Source organism: Mesoplodon mirus (genome assembly GCF_964341445.2).
Source record: "Mesoplodon mirus genome assembly, chromosome: 15".
Lineage (NCBI taxonomy): Eukaryota > Metazoa > Chordata > Mammalia > Artiodactyla > Ziphiidae > Mesoplodon > Mesoplodon mirus.
Genome location: NC_138991.1, coordinates 44,313,567 through 44,330,954, shown reverse-complemented (window position 1 = coordinate 44,330,954; position 17,388 = coordinate 44,313,567). Strand labels below are relative to the sequence as shown.

The 17,388-nt window shown below is 44.0% G+C and overlaps 1 protein-coding gene across 2 annotated transcripts in view; it reads right to left on the bottom strand.

The window, feature by feature from the left end:
- XPO6 (exportin 6) overlaps positions 1 to 16,823 on the bottom strand; it is a 108,887-nt gene extending 92,064 nt beyond the window's left edge. Inside the window, exon 1 of one of the 2 annotated variants that reach the window (XM_082600494.1) lies at positions 16,623 to 16,823. In XM_082600494.1, the coding sequence (XP_082456620.1) occupies positions 16,623 to 16,625 (3 nt within the window). In that variant the 5' untranslated portion in view covers positions 16,626 to 16,823. The remainder of the gene's footprint in view (positions 1 to 16,622) is intronic. The other variant, XM_082600493.1, reaches the window with a different exon arrangement.
- Positions 16,824 to 17,388: the final 565 nt, after the last annotated feature.

Sequence of the window (17,388 nt, the reverse complement as noted above, 5' to 3'; positions counted from 1 at the left end):
GGTTCCATCCCTGGTTGGGGAACTAGATCCCACATGCCACAACTAAGAGCTTGCATACCACAACTAAAGATCCCGCACACGGCAATGAAGATCCCACATGCCGCAACAAAGACCCGACAGCCAAATAAATAAATAAATAGTTTAAAAATATAAAATAGATAAACAACAAGGGCCTACTGTAGAGCACAGGGAGCTATATTCAGTATCTCGTTAAAACCTATAATGGAAAAGAATCTGAAAAAGAATATATAATGTATATACATATATTCTATATATATACACATATATTATATATATATATGAATCACTTTGCTGTACACTTGAAGCTAACACCACATTATAAGTCAACTATACTTCAATAAAAAATAAAAATTAGGGACTTCCCTGGTGGTCCAGTGGTTAAGACTCCATGCTTCCACCGCAGGGGACACACGTTTAACCCCTGGTTGGGGAACCAAGATCCCACATGCCACACAATGTGGCCATAAAAGTTTTTAAAATAAAAATTAAATTTGTCTTTCTCTAAAAAGAGAATGCAAAATATAGAGGAATAATTTCCTAGGCAATAATAAAGCACATGGCTCCTTCCCTCAATAATTAAATCAAAACCTTTCCAGGAGTAGTTGCCTTCACAGATGTCACCTGCACTGCCTATTAGAACTCCTTATTCTTGAACATTTCAAAGCTTTCATCTTCACAACCTGTCCTAAACACACTGCGTTTTCTTACTCTTTTGTGTATATCTGTGGCTCCATCTGTCCAAAATGGCCCTTCTGCTTCCCCACCACCTCATGTCCCAAATTCTATGCCTAGGGACTTCCTACTTCTGCTTTGAAACCCAACTCATTTGCCACCTCCTTTGGGAAGCCTTCCCTGATACAACCCTCCCATCCCCAGTGTGGCCAGGCTTTTTTTTTTTCTTTAAGTACTGTTATACCTCTTACAAGGTTCTTTTTCTGTACTTATTCCCCAGCATTGTAATCATTTGCTGACATGCACATCTCTTCCAGAAGTTATAAACTTCTGTAACTTCTAGTCACCCTTTTCCATGCTTACATTCAATAGCTGTAGGCCAGCTTCCAGTTATCTTGCAACCCTGTTGCAAGTGAGCCCCCAAATTCATCAACAGTGTTTCCTCCAGCTCCTGACTTTCCATTTCAGTAAAGAATTACAAATTACACACATTCCAGTGAATAGAATAACACCACAAATTAAGTGTCTTTTCAACTCTAAGTAATCAGCAACGTTTGCAATGGCCTAGCATTCACCTAGTATGAGGAATTGTTTTCCTTTCCTTCCACACCTAGAGTATGGTGGATTCAAGGCACCAAGTTTTTAACATTGTTCTCTAATTTGTCCATAACTCCTTTTTGCTAACTAAGAACTTTAACTTCCTCAGATCATTTCATTTGCATCACCAGTTCTATTAGTTGGATTTCTTTGCGGGATTATCTTTCATAAAGTAATGAAGACTGGCATAACCCTGAAGAGTAAAGAACACCCAGGCTGTACTGAGCTAGGAGATCAGCCGGGCCCACTCATGTGCCAGCCAAGTGAGTTGCTCCAGACACCTGAAGGCATTGCAAGTCATACTCTTTTAAAATAACAAATGACTTATCAAAGGCTTTGAAGGTTACGGACAAATAATCAAAAACACAAGTGTTACGTACCAAGGGTCTACTGAGTATGCCAATAAAAGCAGTCTACTCAAAGCTCTCTTTCAATCTGTTCCCTCTTGAGGTGTAAAGGGGTATTTTCTCAAAATGTTTCCTTATATTTCTTTGAGGTCTTTTCAAAAACCTTGAAGTTTTTTCTCTTCATAAGAAGTCTCCTTTACAGATACACCAGGATATTTTTCAACGCTCCTCATAAAAGTATGCCTGTCCACAGAGCTCTGGAGACGTGGACCAGTCACCCACACAGTAAAATGTGATGATGGCTACACAGTGCTCCTCAAGATAATGGATGTGCCTGGATCATTAATTTGCTTGTAAAGATTGGGGAGGGAGGGAAGGGAGGAACAAAAGAAGAGAGGGAGAGAGGAAGAAAGAAAAAATATATATTGACTCTTCAACAACACAGGTTTAACATACAATTCAAGATTTTCAAGAAATTTCAGGTTTACAGAGAGCTGCTATGACCTTAAGCCCCAGGACAAGGGCCTTCTCTTAAGCAAGTGTAGGCTCTCTCTGCCATTAGAGGAATTTCAGTAGAAAACCAGAGAAACCCTAAGCATGATTGGTAAACTCTCCTATGAAGCTACTTCATATATCTTTTTATTTTTAACATCTTTATTGGAGTATAATTGCTTTACAATGGTGTGTTAGTTTCTGCTTTATAACAAAGTGAATCAGTTAACTTCATATATCTTTTAACATTCTAAATTCATGCACCCAATTAACAGGACCAGCAACAAATGATTACCAGAAAAATCACTTCACCAGGGTGAGCACTGCAACCTTCTGGCAATAGAAGTGCTTTCCTATGATTAAACCTGTTCTTACATCATGTTATGACAAATACATATGAAACCAAGTGGGAAGGAATAGACAACTTAATTACATGGATCATCAGACAAAAGGTCTGATGGTTCAGAAAACTATCAGATTACAGCCCCCTCACCAAGACAATCTTTTTATTCAAGTCCACAATACTAGTACACAAGAAATGATAGTGTTCTTAACCTGACTAAAATTAGTGGCATGAGATTAATCAACCAAATGTGCAAGCTATTCCAAACCTAATTTTATCAACATTCTAAAACTATTCAGCCAAATTACATTAAAAAAAAAAAAATGTTGGCTGACCCAACAGAAAAATGTATAGAGGTCAGGAATGGTCAAGTGACATAGGAAAAAATACACATGGAAATAAAGCATCAAAAGATGTTCCACTTCACTCATAACTAAAGGACTGCACATGTTATTCCTGAAGTGCCATTTTCATCTTTCACATTAAAAAGTTTTATTGGTGTCAGCCAGAAGGTGGGGAAACAGGAACTATCCCACTAGTGAGAATATAAACTGATACAATCTTTTTGTAGAAAAAGCACTAAATACCAGCATTTTTAAATGTACTTTTTGCCCCACAATTCCACTTCTAGAAACTTATCCTACAATCTCACAAAATGGACAAAGAGAAATTTGATGTGTTTATTGTAGTACTGATGCAGCACACACTGGAAATCTAAATATCCAACATTAGGGAACCAGGTAAAAACATTAAGACAGGCATACCATGTTCTAGGGCAAAATGATAAAAGAATGATCCACACTTAAAGATATCCTAATTGAGTTACTGAACTTCAGCAATACAGAGTTCTCCTAGCAATCATGCAAAAAAGGCAAGTTCTCTCTCACTGAGGTAAAGAGAGAATGAATTAGGCTAACCAGGCTTTTCCACACAACAACCTCCAATGGAAGAAAACAATGGAGAAATATCTACAGAATTCTAAGGAAAAAGAATGTATGACCCATTAGTATTATACCCAGCCAAGTTACCATTTATGGATAAGGACGACAGACATTTTCAAAACAAATAATTCAGGGAACAGAGCAACCATGAACTCTATTGGAAAAAAAGTATATATATATATATATATATATATATATATATATATGTGCGTATAGATATACATACATATACACACACACACACACACACACACACGTATCAGCTAATCAATGTTAAATAGATTAAAAGGTTCAAGAAAACACTGAATCCCAGATGGTGGAACAATGTTTACAAGATCTGAGGGTACAATCCAAGAATTTTTTTTTTTTTTTTTAAATAACTGAATCAAACAGAGCTGAAACCTGGCCTTTTATCTTATTTTTATTTATTTACTTGGTTGCGCCAGGTCTTAGTTGCGGCAGGCGGGCTACTTAGTTGCAGTGTGCACGTGGGATCTAGTTCCCTGACCAGGGATCGAACCCAGGCCCCCTCACTGGGAGCACGGAGTCTTATCTGCTGTGCCACCAGGGAGGTCCCACAATCCAAGAATATTGATGATTGATTGATTGCCGCGTTGGTTCCTTGTTGCTGCGCGTGGGTTCTTCTCTGGTTGCGTCGAGCAGGGGCTACTCTTTGTTGCGGAGCATGGGCTCTAGGCGCGCGGGCTTCAGTAGTTGCAGCATGCAGGCTCAGTAGTTGTGGCTCGTGGGCTCTAGAGCACAGGCTCAGTCATTGTGGTACACAGGCTTAGTTGCTCCGCAGCATATGGGATCTTCCAGGACCAGGGCTCGAACCCGTGTCCCCTGCATTGGCAGGCGGATTCTTAACCACTGTGCTACCAGGCAAGTCCCCCACAATCCAAGAATTTTATACCTAGCCAAGACATCCTTCAAACATAAAGGGATAGAGACATTCTTAATTCACCAAATAAGGCACCATTTCTTAAAACTGACAACAAGGGCTTCCCTGGTGGCGCGGTGGTTGAGAGTCCGCCTGCCGATGCAGGGGACACGGGTTCGTGCCCGGGTCCGGGAAAATCCCACATGCCGCGGAGCGGCTGGGCCCGTGAGCCATGGCCACTGAGCCTGTGCGTCCGGAGCCTGTGCTCTGCAACGGGAGAGGCCACAGCAGTGAGAAGCCCGCGTACCGCAAAAAAAAAAAAAAAAAAACCCTGACAACAAAATCTAGCTAACAGGAAAATGAATCCAAAAATTCAGATATGGAAAGACCATAGTTAAAAGAACTAGTGGGGGACATTTGAATCCCTTAAAATGTAAAACTAAGACAACATACTGAGGGAGTTATGGTTATAGAACAGACTGTAAATGCTCTAAAGACACTGACAAAATAAAATAACAAGAGTGAGGAGGGAAAAGGGGAAGGATTACAAATTTTCTTATTTTTCCTATTATGAAGTTCATTGATGCTGCCTAGAACTGAAACATAGAATATATTTATTTATTTAAAATGATGCCATCTTGGGCTTCCCTGGTGGCGCAGTGGTTGAGAGTCCGCCTGCCGATGCAGGGGACACGGGTTCGTGCCCCAGTCCGGGAAGATCCCACATGCCGTGGAGCAGCTGGGCCCGTGAGCCATGGCCGCTGGGCCTGCACGTCCGGAGCCTGTGATCCGCGATGGGAGAGGCCACAACGCTGAGAGGCCCGCGTACCGCAAAAAAAAAAAAAAGATGCCATCTTTTTTGTAGAAATGTGGATGGATCTAGAGACTGTCATACAGAGTGAAGTCAGAAAAACAAATATCGTATGTTAACACATATATGTGGAACCTAGAAAAATGGTACAGATGAACTGGTTTGCAGGGCAGAAATAGAGACACAGATGTAGAGAACAAATGTATGGACACCAAAGTGGCGGGGCGGGGAGGATGAACTGGAAGATTGGGATTGACATATATACACTAATATGTATAAAATAGATAGCTAATAAGAGCCTGCTGTATAAAAAAATTAAATAAAATTTAAAAATTAAATAAAAATTTTTTTTTAAATTTTAAAATATATGATGCCGTCTTGGGACTTCCCTGGTGGTCCAGTGGTTAAGACTCCACGCTTCCAATGCAGGGGATGTGGATTCGGTCCCTGGTCGGGGAACTAAGATCCCACATGCCCGTGTGGCATGGCAAAAAAAAAAAAAAAAAAAAATTTGATGCCATCTTCATAATGTTTTTCATAATCTTTTTCCTTAACCTATGGGGATTTATCAAGAGCTAATAATTATTGTGGCAAAGATTATTTGAAATCTGACAACTTATTTTTCAGTTTCACTTGTTTATTTTTCTGCTATTAAATTCAAGTGAGGGGCTTCCCTGGTGGCGAAGTGGTTGAGAATCCGCCTGCCAATCAGGGGACATGGGTTTGATCCCTGGTCCAGGAAGATCCCACATGCGGCAGAGCAACTAAGCCTGTGCGTCACAACTACTGAGCCTGTGCTCTAGAGCCTGCAAGCCACAACTACTGTGCCCACATGCTGCAACTACTGAAGCCCGCGCACCTAGAGCCCGTGCTCCGCAACGAGAAGCCACCTCAATGAGCCCGCGCACCTCAACAGAGTAGCCCCCGCTCACCGCAACTAGAGAAAGCCCGTGTGCAGCAACAAAGACCCAACGCAGCCAAAAATAAAAAATTAAAATAAATAAATGTTTAAAATAAATAAATAATAAAATAAATTAAATTAATAAATTCAAGTAGACAGAGAGACCTCAAGAGCACTGTGCTCAGTGAAAAAAAATCAATGTCTAAAGGTTACGGCCTGCAGATTATTTTTATACCACTCTCAAAATGACAAAACTGTAGAGATGGAGAACAGATTAGTGGTTGCTAGGCGAAAGGGAGGAGGGCTACAAATAGAAAGAGTATTAGGAAAAAAATACTAAGGCATGAGTTAGATCTTCAGCGGTGATGGGACAGCTCTGTACCTTGACTGCAGTGGAAGTTACATGAATCAATACATGGAATAAATTGCATAGAGCCATACACACACATGAATGCAGGTCAAAAAATGGTGAAAACTGAATAAGGTCTGTAGTCTAGTCAACAAATGACATGTACTAATGTCAATTTCCTGGTTTTGGTATTGCACACAGCTACGTAAGGTGTCACCGTTGGGGGAATCTGGGTGAAGGGTACAACAGGAATCCTTGCACTCATTTTGCAACTTCCTGTAAGTATATAAATATTTCAAAAAGTATGTTTTTTTAAATACAAAGAATAGTAAATTGATTTTTATTTTAAAACTAGCATGACCCAAAAAATCAGCATCACCACTTTTTTAATAAAAGTACTTATTTTAGATATCTATCCTCATCTTATAGGCAAATAGATAGAAACAAAGATATATAGATTGTTAATCATAGTTCAGGGTAGGAGGATTTAGGGGATTTCTTTTTTTGCCATGTTCTTTGTATTGATACCTTTTGATACTGCTTGATTATTAATGAGCATACATAATTTTTATAAAAATTATTCAATTGTTAATCTAAAAAAAACCCTGATCTATCCCAGGTCTGATTATTAGCCAATTTAAAAACTAATGACTTCCCCCCACCAACTGCATTTAACTCATAAAATACCTTTACCTTTTCAAGGAGTCTGAGATCAGAGATATTTTTCATTATAACCTTCATATAAAACAGCAGCAGACTGCTCTGATGTAAATTAACTACTGCGTATGCTAAGCCTAATGGGCTTAACTGAACTGAAATACATAAAGAAGCCAAGCAACCTTCCTCTCTTTTGTCCTGTAACGTGCTCCAGCTACCACTTTGCCCTCGAGTCACATTTTTTCTATTCTATCACATTAAAGCATATGCAGAAATATATATTTTCTCATTTGTTATCAGTGAACTTTTACCATCTTGCCCTTTCCATTACCAGGTGTAAATTATGCAGGTTTTAAGGTTAGATGACTAAATGTACTGTTTCTCCTGGGACAATATACCCAGTTGGGCTACATTTCAAGTAACGTTTGTCATCAGCAAACTTTTACCATCTTGCCCTTTCTGTTATGAAAGGTAAATTATGCAAGTTTTAAGGCTAGATGGCTAGATGTACTGTTTTTCCTGGGACAATATACTCACTTGGGTTACATCTGAAGTAAATATACCTATGTAAATGTGCATAGGCTTAAGAAGAAACCTAGTGCTACAGAAAAAACATGGGCTGTGCGTTTAGAATCTTGGGTCAGCATCCCATCTCTATCAACTTGCTATGTAACTTTAAACAAGCTACTTATATTACCCTCCCTGAGCCTCAGGGTCCTCATCTTCCTCAACTGTAAAATGGGAACAGACAGTAATACCTACCTTGCAGGGTGGCTGTAAAATGAAATGAGGTACTGCCCGTAGTATACATGAGGGCCCCTAAACAACGGCCAACACAGAGTGTAATTATGAAACACTCACAGACCTTTTTTTCTCCCTCTGAGCCCCAGCTTCCTTCCCTTCCCATTAGCCTCTTTCACCTCCCTCACTTCTCTCTGCCTTGTGGGTTTCCTCAGGTACATCCACAGCTCTCACCTCACCCCACCCCTACTCCCACTTGTTCCCCAGCAGTCCTCCCAGAAGCAATCAGTTTTTGGAGCCTCACAGGAAGTGTACCATCTGCACAGCATTTGTTCTAACAACTCCTCTTGCTTACCTGCTCCCCACCTCCACCTGCCCAGGGCAAAAATGCTGCTATCTGAGCTTGCTGGCTGCATGGCTTTTGGAAAAACAGGGTTTTTACTATATTCATACTCTATTTCAAGCTTACTATACTCTCTAAATGCTGCTACTATCATTTACTAACCTCAAGGGCCTACCTTGACCTTCTTGGATTTGTTTTCGCACCTCTTTTTTGGGGGGGCGGGGCACATCGCACAGCTTGTGGGATCTTAGTTCCCCGACCAGGGATCGAACCCAGGTCCTTGGCAGCAAACACAGCGTCCTAACCACTGGACCACCAGGGAATTCCCATCACACCTGACCCTTTCAATTACCTAAATATCTGTTGAATGCCTACGGGGCACTGGAAATGTAAAGAAGACTGAGAGTCATTCTGATATGGGCTCATAAAGAGAAAGAACTAATCCTCTCCACTCCCAGGCTTGGAGGGGGAGGAAAGGAGAGGAAGCCAAGGAAAGGATGGAGGAGGTTCACATTTTGCTCTTCAAACTTCTGAGTTATTTGACACTTACTACAAGAATGTAGCCTTGTAATTCTTATATAATAAAAACAAATAAATCAAAATAATAAAAGCAAAAAAAAAGCACACCTAACTATAATCAAAGATGAGAAATGTTAAACCAGTGGCTGGAAAGCCTCAAAGAGGTCACGTTCATGGTAGGTAAGGCCTCAAAAAGAAGAAAAGGACATTCAAGCAGAGGGAACAGCACTGAACAAAGGCAGAGATGTACGAAAGCGTACTTGGTGTTCTGGGAATGACAAGTGGCTTGCTGTGGCTAGAGAACAAGATATAACTTGAGAAGTCTTGAAATGATATTTCGAATGAATCACTTTAAGCATTTAATAAATCATCTTCTTCTTACTGAGAGGAGTAAAAGAGAAATTGTGAAAATCCAGGACCCATGTGCTTTCCACTACTCTGCCGTGATAAAAACTTGGTCTCTGACAACACTGGGGACCCTCTGCTCAAAATAATTTGGGGTCAAGCGACGTGACCACATCTGAGTTCCATGAAGTAGCTCTGGCAGGAATACAGAAAGAAGATGGACTGGTGGAGGAAGAACCTGGAAGCTGTCAAGACACCACCCATGAAAGCAAGAGATGACAATGGCCTGACCAAAATGGAGGGAATGGAGGGAAAGGCCAAGGTCAGGACACAAATAAGTTAGCTGCAGCATCAACAGGTCTACAAGTGGAGGACTGATGGCAAAGAGGATGTTAAAGATGACTCAGGTTTATCACTTGAGTGTCCAGTGAATAAGATCATTAAGAGAACGAGGGCATGGGGGAGGAGGCGCTAACCTAAGGGGAAGATGATGGATTTGGTTTAGTCATGTTTAATTTGATGTCTACAGGACACTCCGGTGGATATCCAAGGCTGGAGAGGGTGGTTGAGTTCTCATTGGTACACAGGCCATAGCTGAAGCCATAAGAAAGAAGATCAAGGGAGACTGAACCAAGAGTTATATCATGGAAGCCAAGGGAACCAAGAAAAAGTGTTTCGGGGGGAAAAAAAAGTGACCAGTGTTTGCCAACAGCCAAAAGATGGCATAAGGACTGAAAAGAGGCTATTTATGCATTCACTGTACTACGCCAACTTATGTAAGGAACTTGAGCATCCGTAGGTTTTGGTATATGCAGGGGATCCTGGAACCAAGCCCCCGTGGATACCAAAGGATGACTGTATATACTGGAGTCAGCACACACTGGTCACTGGTGATCTTGAAAAGTAGTGAAGACAAACAATCAGTCTGCAGTGGGTTGCACAACAAACCACTGGTGGAGAGGAAAAGGGAGGATGAAAAAGAAGCAGAAAGTAACAGCTACACATTCAGGAATTCCCTCCCTCTTCACCCCAGCCGGTACAGTCACGTCTCCCTTGACTTGGACACATATGTCAACAATCCAACTACCTAAAAGTTGTCAAGATCCTTGTCCTGCCCAATGCCAATTACCTTCATCTCAACACAGCAGCATCTGCCTCCCTACCTACAGAGCCAAATCCCTTATTTTATCGGCACATGGACTGTCTCCTGTCATCTCCCTGTCAGTTTCTTTACCTGTCATCTCTTCCATTCCTACCAAATCCAACCACCAATTAATTAAAATTTCCTACTATTCCCAATCACCAGTTTAGAGGCTTCCAAAATCAGCTTGAGCTCCTCCCTTTTCTTCATCCCTTGAATCTGGAATCAGTCAGTTTTAAGTGATGACTCTCTTGGTCAAGTCTTCCTCTCCACTCCTAACTCCAAATCCAAGAACAGGCCTTTATCACATCCACCCAGGCATGGTGTCGTATCTGGTTTCCCACACCAATCTAACCTACACACAGTAGATGGATTAATGTTCCTTTAAGGAAAAATCAGCCAAAAAACAAAGCCAAACTCCCTTGAGTAGTACTGGAGGCCCTTCATAACCCAGCCCTTAACTGCTTTTATAAACTTTCTCCCCAACCACTTCTTCACAAAAACCTCCACCATTGCCAAACCAGTCTATTATAGATCCTTTCTTAACACTACACATTTAGTTACACCCTTCTCCTCTTCTGAAATACCCCCTCTGTACAAGTTCTATTTACTCCCTTTCTCTAAAGGTCTTGAACACCCAAGACCTCCACAGCATTCCTAACTACAATGTAACTGTCTACTATGCCAGCAATTGTTCTAGACTCTCGGGATACATCAGTGAACAGAGCAAAGCTTTAGGGAGTTAATATTTTAGCACAAAGAGATAACAAAAAATAGATTTCATAAATAACATTAACCATGTAAAATGTTTAAAAGTGTAAATGCTACAAAAAGTAAAGCAGGATGTGAAGGACTGGGAGTTCTGAGATGGGATTACAATTTTAAATAGGGTGGTAAGGACTGGCCTCACCGGGAACAGGACTCTTGAGAAGGCCTGAAGGAGGTCACGCTGGTCATATAGACATTTAGGGGAAAGTGCAGTCCAAGCTGAAGCAACAGCCAGGCCAAAGCCCTGAGGCAGGCACACACCTGGAGCATCTGAAGGACAGCAAGGAGGCCAGGGGAGTTGAAACAGAGTGAGCCGAGGGGAGAGTAGCAGGAGATGGGTTCAGAGTGTAACCATGGGCCAGAATATGGAGGGCACAGTAGGCCATGGAGGCGCATGTGGGCCACTGTGGCCTTCACTCTAAGTGAGATGAGGAGCCATGGGAACAAAACAAAGACATGATCTGCCTTAGATTTTTCAAAGGATCACTGAGGCTACTGTGTTAAAACAGTCTATCATGGGACAAGGTCAGAAGCTAGGAGAACAGTTAGGAGGCAACTGCAGTAATTCAGGCAAGAGATGATGAAGGCCTAAACTAGAGAGACAGCAGTGGAGGGAACAAGAAGTGATAAAATCCTGGCTACATTTCGAAGGGAGAAAACAATCAGCCTTCCTGATACGGACCAGATGTGGGATATGAGAGAAAGAAAGGTCAAGGATGACTCCAAGTTTTTGCCACAAGCAACTAGAAGGATGGAGCTGCCCCCAACTGAGAAAGAGAAGACTGTGGGTAGAAAAGAATTAAGGGGAAAGTCGGGAGTTGGGTTTTAGACAGGTTACATTTGACATGCCTGACAAACAAGCTTGCATGTCAAGTAGGCAGCTGGATACATGAGAACTGCGGCTCAGGGGGGAGGTCTGGCCTGGGAGCTAACTAGGTCTGAGGCCTAGAGCACTCCAGCTATTCAAAGATCAGTGCGATGAGGAAGAAATATCCAGTAAGATGGCGGAAAACTAAAAGCACATTTTAGTGTCCTGGAGACCAGGTGAAGAAAGACTTTAACAGAAGGGGGAGTATTCAACATGTCCAATGCTACGGACAGATTGACTAAGATGAGAACTAACCGCTGCGTTCAACAGCAGCGGGTGGGACCTTGACAAGTGAGCTTGGGAGAGAATGGAAGGTGAGGAATTAAAGACCACTCCTTCCTGGAGTTTTGTTGCAAAGAAGAACAAGGAAATGGGGCAGCAGCTGGCCAGGAAAGTAGGACTAAAGGTACTCACGATGAGAAAAAATAGCATGTTTGTGTACTGTGCGTATAAATGCACATAAAGACCTACAAAGTCCTAAGCACTCAATAAATGTTAATTTCTTCTTTCACCTCCACCCCTGACACCTATTACTTTCTATTATCTTTATTAATACATATCTACTCTTTGTAACTATCTGCAAACTTTCAATTAGAAGGCCCTTTTTTTCCGTGTCCAGCTGTCAAACTCTTCCCAACCCTTCAAGACTCAAATATTCCTCCTGGGAAATCTTCCCTGTTCCCTGTCCTCAGGTATGCCACCTTTGTATCAATGCATTCTTCTACTATGGTCACCCTTACCACAGCCTCTCATAATTACCAGAATATATGTCCCATTTCCTCACTAAACTGACTTCTAGAGGGCAGGGACAATATTATCCCTCCTGGGGTGAAAGTGTAACAGTTGAGAGCACTGACTCTTGAGCCAGACTGCCTGCCTCTGAATGCCAGTTCCGCCACTTGATTGCAGTGTGAGCTTGAGAAGCTGCCTAACCATTCTGGGCCTTGAATGTTCTCATCTATAAAGTGGGAAATAAGAACTTCCCTGGTGGCGCAGTGGTTAAGAATCCGCCTGCCAATGCAGGGGACACGGGTTTGAGCCTTGGTCCAGGAAGATCCCAACATATCGCGGAGCAACTAAGCCCATGCGCCACAACTACTGAGCCCGCGCTCTGGAGCCCACGCTCTGGAGCCCGTGAGCCACAACTACTGAGGGCCGCGCACCTAGAGCCCGTGCTCCCCAACAAGAGAAGCCGCGGCAATGAGAAGCCCGCGCACCGCAAAGAAGAGTTGCCCCTGGTCGCCGCAAATAGAGAAAGCCCATGCGCAGCAACAAAGACCCAACACAGCCAAAAATAAAATAATTAAAAAGCAAAATGAGAAGGCGGACTTCCCTGCTGGTCCAGTGGTTAAGACTCAGCACTTCCACTGCAGGGGGCACAGGTTCGATCCCTGGTGGGGAACTAAGAGCCCACATGCCTCGCGGCACTGCCAAACATAATAAAAATATAGAGTTCAAAAATGAGAAGACTTTGTAACCAAAGAAATCTTCTAAGAAACTAAAAAAGAAAAAAAATGCTAATTTAAGTAAGGGTTCAATTTTGCACAAAATTTCCATAATACGCAAAGCTCATTTGATATTAAGTAGCAATTTTTCAGAGTAGTGGGAACCTCTAAGATGTTACATCACTTGAGAACTCATGGGAATTCAACCCAAAATGATGATTTAATCAAATGTAGTTATAGTTTAACTGTTCTAGGAATTCTGTACTGCAACTACAAATCTTTTTTAACTAGTTCTAAATTTGCAGGTCAAAATCCCTCCTCCTAGAGGGACAGTTTAAAGGAAATTCCCATGCTCCCCAGCCCTCATCACTACTCAGAACCAAATAAAATGTTGTTGGATGACATTCCCAACCAACTTCCACATGAGGAAGCACCTGTACCTCAAGGAGCACAGGCTTTGGAGAAGAGCACCTTGGACCCAATGCCAGCTCCACCGCTTGTTAAACAGGTACCTACACCAGGCCTGTTCACCTCCTCCTCTGGTAGTAATGGCAATAAGGTAACCAACCTACCAGTGTTGGTGTGCTTAACTGATACTGAGTGACTGAAAGAAAAACCAAATAAATGAAAAACAGCTAGCTTAGTATAGATACTTAATAAATGGTAGTTCTATCATATTACACCATTTTCATCTTATTAGCGAGTTGAAGTTTTAAAAAGAAGATATTACAAAGGCCCAAACTTACTTGCCAACTCTTTAAACGCTCTTTAAAGTAAAAATGTTAAGTCAGTAAGAAATGGAAAAAAGTTCCTGGAATAAAGAACTGTGATCCCAGGCAAAAGACCCTCCTCCGGGAAGACACAAATCAGGCAATGGCTTCCTTGCATCCAGGGACAAGGCCTGCCCCATCCACACCCCTGAACCTGGGACACCTACAGGAGATGAACCCCTGGTGTGAGTACTGCAAAAAGGATGTAATTTGACAGTCCTATTCACCTCAAATCCGCTGTGGTCACCCACTGTGTGCTAAAATAAGTGAGGGGTAGGTTACAGGAAACTCGACTCAAAACTTACCTCAGAAAACACTGTAAATGGTCATCGTGAAGTCAAGTACTACTACTTCACAATTAATTGCCCAAAGGCGGTCATTTTCATAACGCTCTCCTGACTGCCAATTAAAATGAAACCTGAATACAAGAGTGCTTGGCCAGCTTAAGTCAATAAACAATAAAATTCTGTCCAAAGGTTCTAAAGCAATGTTGTCAGCTACCCGAGGGGAGGTACCTGTCTGTCTTGTTTACCTGACATTCGCTAGAGCCTCTAATACAGTGGCTACTTAAAATTCATTAGAAGATTTGTACACCCATGTTCACAGCAGCATTACTCACAACAGCCAAAAGGTGGAAGTAATCCAAGTGTCCATCAACAGATGATCGGATAAACAAAATGTGGTCTACACACACAATGGAATATTATTCAGTCTTAAAAAGGAAGGAAATCCTGACAGATGCTACAATACGGATGAACCTCGCGGACATTATGCTAAGTGAAATAAGCCAGTCATAAAAAGACAAAAACTGTACAATTCCATTTATATGAGGGGCCTAGAGTAGTTAAATTCATAGAGACAGAAAGTAGAATAGTGGTCACTAGGGGACAAGGAAGGGAATGAGAGTTACTGGTCTTTTTTTGTTTGTTTGTTTTTACTTTTTCAGTACACGGGCCTCTCACTGCCGTGGCCTCTCCCGCTGCGGAGCACAGGCTCCGGACGCGCAGGCTCAGCGGCCATGGCTCACGGACCCAGCCGCTCCACGGCATGTGGGATCCTCCCGGACCGGGGCACGAACCCGTGTCCCCCGCATCAGCAGGCGGACCCCCAACCACTGCGCCACCAGGGAAGCCCGAGAATTACTGTTTAATGGGTACAGTTTCAGTCTTACAAGATGAAAATAGTTCTGGGGATGGACGCACACAATGTGAATGTACTTAATGGTACTGAACTATACACTTAAAAATGGTTAAAATGGTAAATATTATGTTACGTATATTTTACCACCATTTAAAAAAAATTCATTGAAAGAATCAATGAAGGATTATTGAATACTACGTTCATCATTCACTAAATATTATACCTCATACCTTTAGATTATTCATTAGAAAATCCCTGTCTCCACATTGTATAGCTGAGGAAACTGGGACTCAGAGAGCTTAACTGATCTGCCATTATCCTACATACAGTATCTATTATACAGTGCTGCTTGGCATTAATGGTGCATTTTATCTGACTGGTTGTAAGCCCCACGAAGGCAAGGGCTACGCCTTAGGTCTTCTTTCTCCGCCCAGAACCTAACATATAACCCACAGGTCCTTTGAAACTTCTGAAAACCCCACTGGCCTGAACAGCTATATTACAGATGTCACTGCATCCCCTTCTCTACTAAACCACTAGTGTGGAAGATGTAAAATGGGCAACCTTAAGAACACTTCTGTAACTGGAAGTGGTCAAGCACAGGCCAGGCAACCACCCCCAGTGGGCTTACTATGTTCCAACAGCTGGGGTAGATAAAAGTTCAGACAATTTCATCTTTGAGAGAACTGAGTCTACTGCAATAGACAATTACAATAACACAAATGCTTAAAAACAGATGTGACTGCACAAACCTAAGGGAGTACTGACAGTGCCTTTGGGTCTGGAAAATGTGGAATGTTATCTTCAGAAGTGGCTTCTGAACTAGATCTAGAAAGATGAAGAGCTCTCCAGGCACTACCAGGGAAGAGGCCAGAGCATGCAGCAGAAAGGCAGAACGGGTGTCAAAAGAATAGGACAGTTCCTGACTTTGATTCCTAGTTCCTATGATCTAGGTAAGTGACCTCTGAAAACCACAAACCCTCTCAGCTGCCCCGTATATAAACCTACAGCAAGACCTCCTCCAGCTCTGTGAAGTGTGTTCTATCAAATAGGAGTTCTGAAATCAAGACTGCCTGGGTTCAAATCTTGCCACTGTTACTTAAGAGTGACCTTGAGCTGGGTAATTAGCTGCTCTGTGCCTCAGTGTCCCCACTTCAGAACACAGGGCTGGTGTGCTAATTAAATAACACATGTCAAATCACTTTAGCACAGCGCCTGGCACACGGTAAGCCCTCAATAAATAAATCATAGCTACCATCATGATGAGCTGCTACAATGTAAGAGAGGCAAACACCAGATGCAAGGGTTGTGTCCGCTCCGCGTCCAGGTCCCTCCCAGTTCTAAGCGATCCCGAGAGGGAGGGGGGATGGGAGCTCAGAGCCCGGCTGCAAACCCTGCACGCATGTGTCAGTGTCGGGCTCGGCACGCGCCTCTCCCCGCCCCGGGGAGAAGCGATGGCTCAGCAGTCCCGGGCCCGCTCCCACCGCTCAGACCCGGCACCCGGGAGAAAAGGTGCTCCGACCCCACTTACCATGCTGGCCGGGGGAGAGGGCGGCTCAGGTGAGCTAGCTCTCGGGCTTCGGACACGTCCCGCTCGCACAGTTCAGGTCATGGTCCCAGCAGGCTCGGGAAGTCCCCCACCCATGCAAAGACAACGGCCTCCCCACCCGGGCCCCGCGGGGACCCTCTATAAAGAGCGCGGCCCCCCGGCCCGCCTCATCGGGGACCCCCGGAACAATTCATCCAGACCCACCCGCCCCTCCGCAAGGAAACTGAAAAAGCAGGAAATGGGGCTCGGAGGCCGGCGAGGAGAGCAGCGGCTCGGGGCCCCCCGCCCGGGCCCGACCCCCAATGGGAGGCTCCGGGCCCAGGCAGGGGCTCCCCGGCCCCCGCGTTCAGAAGTGGCGGTGGGCCCGACCCCGAGGCTGAAGGGGCGGAGGCTGAAGGAGCCTCGGCGGCGCAGCCCGAGTGGCCGGCTCAGGGGAAAGGCCCGAGGGCCCGAGCTATCCTTGCCGCCTCAGCCCACACGGCCGCCGCCGCCGCCCCCCGGAGCATCCCTGCGCACGCCCGCTCCAGAGCTGCCCGCTCGCGCCGCGCGGCCACCCCCAACCAACAGCCCCAACGCGCCGGAAGTGGCGAGTGCCCGGCGCGGCCCCACGGCGCGGCCGCCGGGCTGCGGCGCTGGAACCGGACCAATCCGGAATCGAGCGGGCGGAGGCCGGGGGGGCGCGGGGCGGGGCCGCACCTGACGGCTCCCTCTGGCCCCGCCCCCATTCGGCCCCGCCCCACGCCCGGCG